A 12,641-nucleotide genomic window follows, 5' to 3' on the forward strand; every position below is an offset into this window, starting at 1 on the left:
ATCAGCGGAGATCACCCATGCCGCCGACACGAGGGGGAAACAGAGTTGGACGTGAGACCACAAATCGCTTATGCAAACACACACATGATGAATGTTACATGCGCACCTCCGCGTGCACACAAACACGAGCTGTAAGCTGGAGAAATTTGAAATCAGCGTTTTTTCAGGCACTATATTTAGACCTCGTACAGCTCGTGTGTTGACTTTTTGAACTCTACGAATTCATATTATGCCAAACTTAAAAGGTTAATTAAAATTTAGAACAACTTGGGTCTCGTTTTTGTAGTTTTAACAACTGAGCAATAAACAAAGGACAAGATGCCATACAGAAATAGTTTTCAGATCTGACATCGATATAGTGAAGGCAAAAAGAAGTCCGATTTTATTGAAGTATATGAGAAAATTACCTACTTCCCACTTGATTTATTACCTCAGTAAACAGAGTCCTAATGAGTTTACGGTCTCAATCTCTACTTTCAAGTTTTCTTCAATACAGCGTGATATTGATTTACTAAATTATGGTTCCATGGTCTCCACTCACTCATCCAAATATGGCATTTGGCACAAACACCACTTGGTTACAGGGAAAGATCATGTTTTGGGTTCAAAGAACCGCTTGGTTAATGTTCAGGAATGATCGCGAGCAGAGTTTTAAAAAACAACAGTAAGCAGGAAGCGAACAAAAGTCTGACTACATTTTGTTGAACCATCCAACCACCCTAGGCACCTCCAGCCAGATCACAACTTCATTTGGTGGTACAATCAAACTGTTGCAAGTAGGTTAGGTCAAAAATGGACCAGGTCGTTGGTATGTAAACCATGAAGACTAGAATGAATGGTTTGGGAAATACATTTGCTATGATTTTGTCCTCCACATGAGTAACCTGAAGGTTTGGTAAACAATTGGATTGACTAACCATTTGTGTTTCTTGCCATGTTGGACACGTTGGTTTCCATTACCAGTTGAAATTATCCAAAGTTCAACCCTATTGCTGGGCTGGGTTGGCTGTCTGATCGCTGTCCAATATTGACACCAATGTAAAACCCAGATATGTATTCAATGGCAACTACTGTACAGCTGGGATGGGAATAGCCAAATCATGTTATAGCAAATAAACTGGTGGCGGTATGGTTAAGGTTTGGGAAAGGTCATGGTTATGGTTAATACCCAGTTCCTTGTAGGTCTGTGACTGGAGGTGACCTTGTCCTACATATCAGACACACCACTTCCTGTGTTGGCACTTGATGTTGGCACAGGACATTATGTCCAGAATAGTCCAATATGAACATACCTCTTTCGGATACTTGGCTGCCAAAACTACAAAAATAAACTCCTGTAAAACATCTGTTTTGTTAATTTCCATCCCACCTTTCCCGGGCATTGAACAACTCACGTCATGTCCAACCTCCTACGAAGTTTACACGAGGTTGAAGAGACTAACCTTTCACACAGTTTGACTTATCTGTGTTTACATCTAAGGTGTCCAGTCAATGAAGAGTGCTACTATTGTGAACCGGCTTTGGCACAACATTCCCGAGATCTCTCCCTCTATGATCCCCAGGAATTTTCCCAAATATAGAAACAATCAACCGACTCCCAACCCAAGGAAACGTAATTTCCTGAGCGGTGGCTGAGCGGTCCTGCCTGTGATGAAGCCCCCCTCCCCGGCTCGGCTCAGTCCCGCCGGCGCAGGCGAGATCGCCTTAATAACATATTTGACCTCGACTCTCCTTGCTATTCTTACCACCTTTACTTTTACCCTAGTGAGATAAAAGACTAGTTTCCTTGGTACATGATAGCTGCTTCCTCTGCTCTGAATTCAGTGTATTGTCCTGTTTTTACGTGGAATAAATTGGATTTAGATTGGGTGCATTGTCTGAAGATGTGTATCCTCCACACGAAATGCATACGCTATTATTCTGACCTTCAAGAGTAGTGAAGACAGCCATATGCAAACTAAGTAATGTCTAAGGAACTGACACAGAATGGATATCCCATACTAAACTGACACAGAGAAGGAACAAACCCATCTTTTTGGTGTTTTATTATAAGGAATCTGATGTTTTTTTGGTAAAAGCAGCACATTTTCAGAGACAGGAGATATTGCACAAGGTTTTCTTCCATAAAAGAAATCATTTTTGTAATAACTGTAGACACAAGTGCTTCTTTTCCAGCCTGCAGGCATTGCTCAACAACAGTGAGGGGATATGAAAGGTGAAATTAACTCCCATTCTGATCTCAGGACAGATTTAAATGTTCCCGTCTTAGGAAGTTATGAATTTTGGGACGGGGTGAGCTGAGCTTTAAACTGTGCCCGAGGACGCTCCAACAACAGACGAGCGTTCTAATTAAGGATCTTCAGTCGAGTCACGGCTCAGTTTTTATTTATTCATGTCCTCGTAATGTTCCTGTTTTTTTTAATTACTTTGATTTCTCATTCTGGCGTCGTAGTAACACAAATATAACATAATTAAGGGCAGACAGCTCAACTAAAATCAAAGGAGAAATGTTTTAAATACATGATATAGTCTAGTTTTCATGACCTGTATGTGCATTTCTTCACAAATGCATCAGATATCTCCTCAAATATAACACCCTCTTCATCAACACCAACTCGACAATCCAAGTGAATAGCCTAATCCCCGAAAAATGAAAACAGGAAACATGACTTTCAGAATATCCCAGGACTATCTGGATCCAGCTGGTTCCTGAGCAGCTCCTTAGAAACCCCCAGTCCAGCCATGATTCGACTGTACTTTATACTGCGGCAAAACAAGAACTACCCAAAGACCAAAGACGACCACGGAGACCCAAAAGCCACGGACTCCCTCTTGGACATCCGTCGGGGCAAACCAAGACAAAGAAAGCCGAGCACCCGTGCCACCATAAGAGTAGGACTTCACAGGACCCATCACACTGGGGTATCATGGGTCCAACACAAATCTGGGGAGCCCACACCAAACACAAGAAGGAAACACCAGATACCAAGACACCCCGAAACCCAAGCCTCCACCATCCTCTCCAAAATTGATATTACTAATACCGTCTATCTATTGAATATTGATAGATTTTTTCACCAAAAATCCCAGACATTTCTTGCCTTCAGCCTCATGGACGCAAAGATTTCTTACTTCTCTCGATTTTTAATCAACTTGAATTGAATTTTTCTTCAATTACGGTCTGTTGGTTGCACAAAACGATACATTTGAACACGTCGATTTTGGCCTCTGGGAAGTTGTAATGGGAACGTTTCACCGTTCTCTGACATTTTATCAACTGATAAAGATAATAACCGTGAGTTGCAGCTCTAATTTCTCCTCTTTTCCCCCTGCTGTGAAATGATTTAGCTTCTAGTCCTCCAGCTCATCAAACAAGCTCCAGCATCCTGCTGTAATACTAAAAAAAAACACTCTTCCGCTTCCAATGCAAGATAACCTCCGTCGACCGTGTCATGCACTTTTACACATATTCCTGTGTTATCAGTGTGACTAATGGCAGTGGACTTCAGTGTGTTAAAGGGACTTCATGCTTTCTCAGGTCTGGCTGGCGTCTTGAGGACACTGTGAAACAGATCGGAGTCCCCCCAGAGAATACTTAGGATTCAGTGTGTGTGTGTGACTGTGTGTGTGTGTGTGAGTGTGTGTGTTCATACTGATGCCTCTCCTTGTACAGTTCGCTGGCCTTAGCGCACGGAAAGTGCCAGACAATGGCAGATTGTAAAGGTCAAAGAAAGTTTCTTTGTCTGGAAAAAAAAACAATGGACTCCAACTATAGTTTTGTTGGCTCTGCCATCTGCATGAACCCTGGCCGGAGTCCTTTTAATAGTGACAGCCAGGTTCACTTTTGTGCATGTTTTTATGAATGTGTGTGTACTTGTTAATGATGTTTCATGGCTGTGATTCACTGATGTAAAAATAGGCCGAGGCGTGTCATTAATCGAGATCTTAATATATGGAACCGCAGCAGTCACGAAGTATATACGTCAGTTAAGATGATCTGACTTGGGGAGGAATCAGATACACACTTGGTTTTAACGAGCGACACGAAGTCCTAGTGTGTGTTCTGAGTCTCGTGCAACAGTACAGTGCTGTGTGTGTGTGTGTGTTCTGGCGTGTTTCTATGAATGTGCGCTCACACAGCTCTCCCTGCAGATTTGATATGGCTGATTAGGGCTGTTAGATGAGGATCAGGGATGACCTTGGTGGACAAATCATCTGCGTTTACTTTGCGAGATACAGAGAGAAAAGCCTCTGGGATAAATAATGCGCCATCATCGTTGCTACGTTGCTATCACCATACTCAAAAAAATGAGGTGTGTGCCTTTATTGTGTGTACTGTATTTGTGTGAATTTTGCAGTGGCGATCTGTATGTATCCACTGCAACTGCTACGTCACCTGCAGTTTACCTCGTATGCCCTGATATCTGAGAACCAATCAGAAACAAGTATTCCACACCTAACGATATAGAAAGATTGTTTAAAACACACAATGACAGCCGGAGGTTTCGAATTGGATTTCGGCGCAGACGTCGCAGGTGGGGGTCCGGTGAGATCTGAGCATGTCATCTGTAATCAATGACTGTATGCTTAATACATCAGCTCCGCGAACCTACTGGGGTTTTTAACGTGGTCTCCATACCAATAAGGACGATTGATGGGAGAAAAAAAAGAAAAGCTCCTCCCACAGACGAGACGACAGGTGTCACACTTAAGCTACGACGGCCTCTAAGCATGTTATGAATGCAAATCGCAGCCCTCACATGGAGAAGGGTGAAGGACGGAGGAGATGGAAGGAAGTGGGAGATTAGGGGGAGGGATAAAGAAATGGGAAATGGACACGCATAGTGCTGTGTTAGCCTAAATGTTGCTCGGTCAAAGTGATATTTTAGCTGCTGTAATAAACATTTTAGTAGCTTCAAACTCACAAATAATTATCAAACAAACCTCATTCAAACTTAGCCAGTTTTACATGTTGCAGCTTTAAGTCAACTGTAAGAGAGATATAACATATATATACATATCGCAACTTGAAGGAGAACCTCCATTAAAGTGTCTGTTTAAAACATGGCAGTGCAACACCGTGGACTCATTCTACAGTTACGAAAACATAACATTTCTTATTTTGTGATGAAACATATGGCGTCTCTTCTGATAGATCCTACAACACTGTTCCCTCAAGAAGAGATAAAAACAACTTCTTGCTAAAAGCAGAACTCCAGACTGCCGTTCTTTACAATTTGCTTCGCCTTCCAAGCTTGATTAACCATAAAACTGCAAGTTTCTGCATGTTTCCTGTAGTTCGTTGTGGTTATTATCTCCCTCGAAAAGCACCAATACCTGCGATTTAAATGGTTTTGTTATTTTTGTGATCATTTAGCTTCAGGTGGGATTGCTGCTACCTGCTCCAACTAACTCAAGTAAAAACATCCTCCAGTCTTTTAATGCTTCAGACATGTTTGTTGTGATTTCATCCTATGCGTGAAGGCACATGATGCGAGGAGACATGACAGAGAGTAGGAAAGGAAAGACTGAGAGGAAAAATCAGGAAGCGGCAACGGAATTTCCACACCCTGATGTGGGTGGACCCGTCCAGCCCAGAGAACAGAGAGGGCACATTCTCCTCTCTCTCCCCTCTTTTTTTCTTCTCTGCCTCCCGTCCCTCCCAACTCTCTCTTTTTTAGCTCGGACAATAGGGGCCACGGTGAAACAATGCAAAGAGGAAAGGCCGGGAGGTTTGTGCGGCAGCAATAGGGGGGTGGTCTGAGGTGCTGAGAGGGGAAAGGCTGGTGAGAGGGCCTTCGAGTTTTTAAAGAGAGTGATGGAGGCTTTCTTTTCCTGGGTGGGAGACGTTTGATGAGGGGGGATGTATAGAAAATCAGCAGGGATGAGGAGGGGGGGGGTTGTTTCGAGAGGTTGACGTACGATGGGGACAGAGAGGGGCAGCTAGTGTTGAGGGTAGCGCAGACGCATGGCCGAGGGGCCGAGGGTTATGTTTTTGTGGGACTCAAACATTTTTCTGCCTGACTGAGCCTGAAAGTGATCATGCTGAGCGGGCATAGAAAGTCTCAGGCTTTTTTTCTGTTGCACACACACACACACACACACACACACACACACACACACATGTTTGCACACAAGATAAACTTGTTGGCCAAAACACTGAAATTAAAGCTGGACCATTTCATATTTTTATAGTAAAAACCGATCAAATGTTAAATGTGAAAAGGGTTCACCTGACTCTGCAGCTCCTGATATGTTTTATCATCTTTTAGCTAATTGTTTTGACAAAGTTAGCAACTAGCTGCTGAACACAGTGGAGCATTTAGCAGTTGAAAAGCCAGATATTTGCTTCAGGAGTTGTCGGAAACAAAGGGTATAATATATCTTCACAACACATAACATACACTCCTTTAATTCTAACAAGCCCCAAAATAAATTCTGATGTTACGCTAGATACTTGCAGCACTCTTACTGAAGGTCAAACATAAAACAGGAGTACTGGAAAATAAAAGGCTGTGTGTGTGTTAGTGTGTGTGTGTGTGTCTGTCTGTCTGTAGGGGGAAGGTGCAAGTGACAGTGGAAAATACATCGAGGGACAGAGGGGGGAAAAAAAAGAGAAAGTAGGAGAGCATGTGATGACCTAAAACTGCCTGTGCTGCCCGTGTGTGAAAGAATGGAAAGACCCGATCACGACTGTCACCACCACTGTCATGACAACCACGGCTCACATTTACAGCAAGCCACACGGAGATGAACTGACACTGATGTCAGAAAAGACATTTTTGGTGGTTTAAAGCCACAACGAAAAATATGTAAGCTTACTGCTAATAACATAAATCAGATTTAAGGTCATAAGAGTCTTCAACCACTGAACCACCAGTTGGAGTTCAAAATTCTGCTAAGCAAAGCTTTATTTACACCCACATAACTTTACTTTAAATCCAACTGAAGATCTGAAGTCTGTAATAATGATTAATACATCCAGCAGGGTCACATCTTACATAAGTCTGCATAGAAATGGGTGGCAAAAAAGGTAATTATAGTGCAAAACAAGTGCAGGAATGTACTTTATGAGGCCTGAGTCACTTCAGCAGGCATCAAATGTAATCAAAGTACGTAAATCATAAGTAAAGTGCCCCACATACTGAAGAACATAACTTCTCTATGTCGACCAGGCCTGTGTTAGCCTCTGGCTCCATCTCGTGGCACTGAAATGCCTTGCAGTTATTTGATTAGTAGGTCATATCAAACAGCCTACGTGACCTTCTGATGTTTCCCTATTTAGATGAAGTGGCTGCTCAATGTGATTTCACTGTGTTCTCGTGACGGCAATGGCCTGTTCTGGCCAGGAGGTCCTCTGGTCTATAAATAGCAGATCCAGGGATCAACTCTCCTTAAGCTGCAATGTTATGCTACTCTTTATTGCTGTGTGAGGATTCAGTCATAAATGATATGTTTAATGAACTGCTTTTCCATTCCTATTTTGGTAACACGTAACCCTCATAAATAAATGGTAAATGTACAGTTAATTAGTTTATTATTACTTTAGTTACTTACTAGATTCAGATTGGTAGTAAAACAATAGTGAACAGAAGGGCATTCACTCAATGGAGAGCGCCGGTGTTGTGTCAAAGTCTGTTCCCTTGCTGATATGTGTTCTTACCACCAGGACTTGAGCATTTTAAAACACCATTCTTTCTAGTAAATCAGTAACCAACAAGACCTGCCTACTTATTAATACAAGCAAGTGTTTTACTCTTCCCTTTCATGGCACTGATAAAGGGATTTCTAGGGTCAAATTGACTTTGGCTTTGAACGGTAGCCAGGATGCTAGCGGTAGCCATGTTGGTAATACTATCAGCAGTCATAGCTCAGCACAGGGAAAACACTAGAAAAGTTGTTTGTGCTTGAAGTAAATTTCAAAGAAGTACTTTTGTACTTGTAACAGAGTATTATTTATATTTACACTGTGGTGGTTACCTTTACTGAAGGAAAAAGATATGAGTAGGCTAACGTTTAAGCTACAACTGGATGATTCATTGAGGCCTGATTTTCGTGCTTTTTTTTTTTTTTTACCAAGTTCACTTAATTAAATAAATTATTTTGTTTTATTATGTAAGGAAAAAAAACGATCCCATGTTCTTGGTTATTTAAAAAAAAAAAAAAAAAAAAGTATTTATTGGGTTTTTCGTGTCCCAGCCCAACTTCCTTACCAGCTGGCGGCGGTAATGCGCCATTTTGTTTGCCAACCGCCAAGACCCGCATCAAGTAGTAGTAGACGAAGAAGAAGAAGAAGTAGTCATCCCTGAGAGCAGCCGGTGCCGTGGCAGAAAGGACCGGGGCTCCCCTCACACATTTTTCCTCTCAACATGGGAAACCTGCTGGCCTCCACAAGGTAACAACACACGTGACATGTCGCTGTGATAGTATCGCTTGTGCTCGTGTGTGAGCTGTTTAGCAGAAGCCGCGTTAGAGATGAACAAAATGGGGGCTGATGCTGAGCTGCATCCGCATTTTAATAAGCGCGACTCAGGACTCCCAAATTGTTTCAGACCGGTGCAGCGATTTAAAGTGCTTCACAGTCCAGCTCCATCTATCAGAGCTTTTTACTTTTACAGAAGATGTCAGCCCATGGATGTATGAAGGGTTATCAACACCTTCATCCCCATCAGACTTTGATTTAAAGGCATTTGTCACACGTGACAGGTTCATATAGAGGAAATGTTCAGTGGTCAAGTACAAAAAAAGTACAATATCTTCACACTGAGTTAATATAAGACAGGATGAAATATAAAGTAATGTGAAATGTAACTTTACATTGTACAGCTTATCACTGTCATCCCTGTGTGACATTACAATGATACTACACATTATGTATTAATGTGGCAGGATGTTTCACAGTTAAATAATACACTTTATTGTCTTAAATGGCATCAGTGCACTGAAAGAATAAACACTAATATGCAATAAACTTAATAGAAGTTATCCCTAGAATATTTTTCTGCTTTATAATCTCTAAAAAATAAAATAGGGGTTTTCATATCAGCCTATATCGGGCAGCATCTACACTACACCAATACAGGCCGATCATATCAGCCAACCGACGCATAGGACTCTAATAATGATTAGATTTCCACATGAATAATCATGTTTAAACATCTGTATGTGATTATTTTGTATCTTGTAATTGCACTAATAAACTTAAGTGCTTACCAAAATACCTTGAATGTAACAACAGTGTTGTAAAAAGTACCCAAAAGTTATAATTGAGTAAAAAAAAAGATGTGGAGCTAAAATATTACTTTATTTGCAAAAGTGGAAGTTACCCCTAGGAATGATACTCGAATAAAAGTCTTAAAGTGTCTGATATTTAATGTACTAAAGTATCAAAAGTATAAGTAAAAGTTAATTATTCATATATGTACATGTATGCATATATTGTATACTCTGGGTTAACTGATAATCAGCTGGGTTGATTATTGTTTCTGATATTCAACATTTTTATGATTATTTTATTGATTATTTATCTGTTTGACAATGAAAATCTGCAATCCGCAAAGTAACTAGTCACTAAAGTTATCGCTTAAATGTAGTGATGTATGACGTGCAATATATGCCTCCAAAGTGTGGTGAAGTGGAGGCATAAAGTAGCTTAAAATGCAAATAACTGTACGTAAAGTGAATGTACTTAGTTACATTCCATCACTGTGTAACAGGAGGGAACATGAGTTGTGCATAACAATCACAGGTCTGTTTGGAGGTTAATGGGACATGAAGTGTGAAGAGTGAAACAGAAACAAAGGTCCCTCTGAGGGGCGGCGTTCGCTCATTCTCATTTGCAATAGATCAGGACAGATACCGACCGGCTAGAGGAAGTATAGAGATAGAAAAAAAATGTAAAATTGAGAAGTTATTCTGCGGAGTTTGCATAATGGACTGACCTTCGTTTCGTGTGCCGTGCTCGGAGCATTAATACAATTGAATCCGACATAAAGAAGGTGACCAAAGCAGCTTTCTTTCATTGAAGAAATATTGCATAGTTTAAAGCCGCTCCTAATCCAACAAGATGCTAAAAAAAACGTGCGTCTACTTGAAGCGGATTAGAAACTATAATGCTCCTTTCATCGTTCTTCCAATATGCTGTCCAGAATTAGAAACAGTTGAGTAAGTCGGTTACAACCAGCTGAAAATACTGCTCTGCTTAAAGTGCCACAGTCCAGCATGTAATTTATAATGATTTACGATATTAACATAAAACAATAACTTTCTATATCAATGCCAGTTAGGGTTGCGAGGCCCGGAGTAGACTCATTAACATTCGGACCAAGAACGTTCATTTTTTAAAACTGACTTTGGTTTGTGTTTCCTTCCAGCCTCTGCAGGACTACAGCCACATCAGAACAAGTCAGTGATGGCAGGTTCATCGCCAAGAGGATCAGCAGTCGCATAATGTACTATTACACTCCGGTCTCAGCCGCTGAGGACATTACATTTTGCGTTGCCAACAAATCTCAAACGTCCACTGATCTTTGCTCCCCATTTTCCTCATCTCTGCCCCTTAGTCATGATGACTCTTCCTCTCCATTTCTCTCAGATTCGCCTTTACACACATCAGCCTCTCCCCTACAGCGATCAGCTTCTGTCTCCGCTCCCCGTCCCCTTCTTGTTTTCTTCTCGTGGCTCGGCGCCCAGTCGGGGGCAGTTGCCAAGTACAGGGACCTTTACCTGGACCGCGGCATGGACGTCCTCTGGGTCCGGAGCGACGTAATGCACTTCCTGTGGCCTCGATGGGGGCTCAACTACGGCTTGGAGGTTTTAAAGGTTTTAGAGGAGCCTCGGTTCTCAGGGAGGGTGGTGCTGGTTCACGCCTCCTCCATTGGTGGCTACTCCTTCACCCAGATACTCACCCACATCGCTCAGGGGCAGAAACAACACGCAGGCCTGGCACAGAGGGTGATAGGGCAAATCTATGACAGCTTGGTGGTTGGCAGTCTGGAGCACATGGCGATAGGTGAGAGCGAGCGATCCAGCTCAGGTTACTTTTGTGTTGGGTCTTTAAATAATTCATTCACCAGCCGACCCACTGCTCCAATTTGGCAGGAGTCAGGAGAAGTATTTGTGGCAGCGTGTCTTTAACTTCCCTGAGGAGAGTGTCAACATCATCACTGGAGGCCAATATTGAACTTTGTCTTTCTTACCACACTTATGTGATTAGTTACTTTACAGATGGCATGCTGTATCAGAGTCAAAGCAGCACGTGTGTGTCACTCAAATAGAAGTAAGACACATATAGATGTAATACTTAATCCCTCTAATTATAAAATATAAACCCTCTGTCTGTCGTGGTTTAAATCTGCTTAGAAGTCATAGAAAATAGACACTGTAGAACTGCAGAACTTCCTTAAGAATCATAGCATTTTTAGTTTTCTTCAGTATTAAAGTAACCCATTGATAGCAGTCTGTTCATTCAACGCTACAGTGCAAACAGGAACGGCTGATGGCTAATTCGGCATACTTTTCAACCAAACTTAATGAGTAGCCCACAGCATAACTCACTAAATCCAATGGCAACCTTTTACTTCCTGTTAACATCCCCAGAGCTGTAGTTCCAAAACTTAGAGCATGAACGTCATTCAAGTAGAAGCAGAACAAATATACATATAATGTGTAATTGCACCCATAATTTTAAAATATAAACCCTCTGTCTGTTGTCGTTCTTTAGGCCTCGGCAAGACCCTGCTTCCTCGCTTTGAGCGCCTCATCATAAACACTGCCATGCTTTACTTCTGGCTCTTCAAATCCCAGACAGCAGACCTCTACGACACTGCCATCCAGGTGTTCAACGACAGCCCGATCACTGCGCCGGCCCTCTTCTTCACCAGCGACAACGATGTCATGTGCGAGCAGGCTTCCATGGACAAGGTTATTGACCGCTGGAGGAGGAGGGGCGTGACTGTGGAGTGCAAGAAGTGGAAGGTGTCGACACATGCGGCACACATGCGATGCCACCCAGAGGACTACCTCTGTACCCTGGAGAAATACTTGAACTCGCTGCCTGTTTCCTCCCTCAAAGCAAAAATGTGAACTGTTGAGGTCTGAATTTTAATTTTAAACTGTAAAGATTCTCTATGATTTCAAAGAGAAAGCACCTTGATTGTTTTATGTTGCAGCTTTGGCATAATTATCAGGGTAATTCAACAAAGACTTAACCCCTAACCCTCTTTTAAGCACTCTCTATAGTTTGACTTTGTTAATAAGGTTACTTTCTAAGTGATATGCATTATTTAAAAGAAGATACTGTAGAGGTTATGTTACATGCTGCTTGTTTTGCACAGTAGGTGTTCCTGAAGCGCTGTTGCACTCGATCCAGAGATCTGGAAACTGCACGTTTAGTGTAATAAAACTGTTTGTAGCTCCTTTGTTTCCGTTTTTGCTGTATCTATTTGTCTGAAAAGCACCAACGTATATAGATTGTTTACAACAGATTTACACATGATACAACTAAGGATCATGATTAAAGGGGCACTATGTAGTTTTGGCGAAGAAATTCAAACACAGAATTTTAATATTTACAATATTAATGAGGTGATAATACAAACTGATAATATTTATTTTTTCATAATTTAATAAACAAGCTGTTC

The 12,641-nt window shown here is 41.6% G+C and overlaps 1 protein-coding gene across 2 annotated transcripts; it reads left to right on the plus strand.

Moving 5' to 3' along the window:
- The first annotated feature begins 8,205 nt into the window (after window positions 1-8,205).
- LOC311252449 (transmembrane protein 53-A-like) lies at window positions 8,206-12,421 on the plus strand. 2 transcript variants are annotated; one of them, XM_084345601.1, is made up of 4 exons: window positions 8,359-8,395; window positions 10,374-10,451; window positions 10,595-11,011; window positions 11,723-12,421. In XM_084345601.1, exons 3-4 carry the CDS (start codon window positions 10,738-10,740, stop codon window positions 12,082-12,084), a joined length of 636 nt encoding a protein of 211 aa, XP_084201727.1. In that variant the 5' UTR covers window positions 8,359-8,395; window positions 10,374-10,451; window positions 10,595-10,737; the 3' UTR covers window positions 12,085-12,421. The 2 variants fall into 2 exon arrangements, with proteins under 2 accessions (XP_084201726.1, XP_084201727.1); XM_084345600.1 differs by having other exon boundaries at window positions 8,206-8,395; window positions 10,374-11,011.
- The last annotated feature ends 220 nt before the right edge of the window (window positions 12,422-12,641 follow it).

Source organism: Pagrus pagrus (assembly GCF_965226575.1).
Source record: "Pagrus pagrus genome assembly, chromosome: 23".
NCBI lineage: Eukaryota > Metazoa > Chordata > Actinopteri > Spariformes > Sparidae > Pagrus > Pagrus pagrus.

Excerpts from the sequence above, each read along its gene's own strand:
- LOC311252449 (XM_084345600.1), top strand. The coding sequence starts at position 8,370 with ATGGGAAACCTGCTGGCCTCCACAAG. Across the intron at positions 8,396-10,373 it reads AACCTGCTGGCCTCCACAAG|CCTCTGCAGGACTACAGCCA; the intron begins GTAACAACACAC and ends GTTTCCTTCCAG. Across the intron at positions 11,012-11,722 it reads TCTGGAGCACATGGCGATAG|GCCTCGGCAAGACCCTGCTT; the intron begins GTGAGAGCGAGC and ends GTCGTTCTTTAG.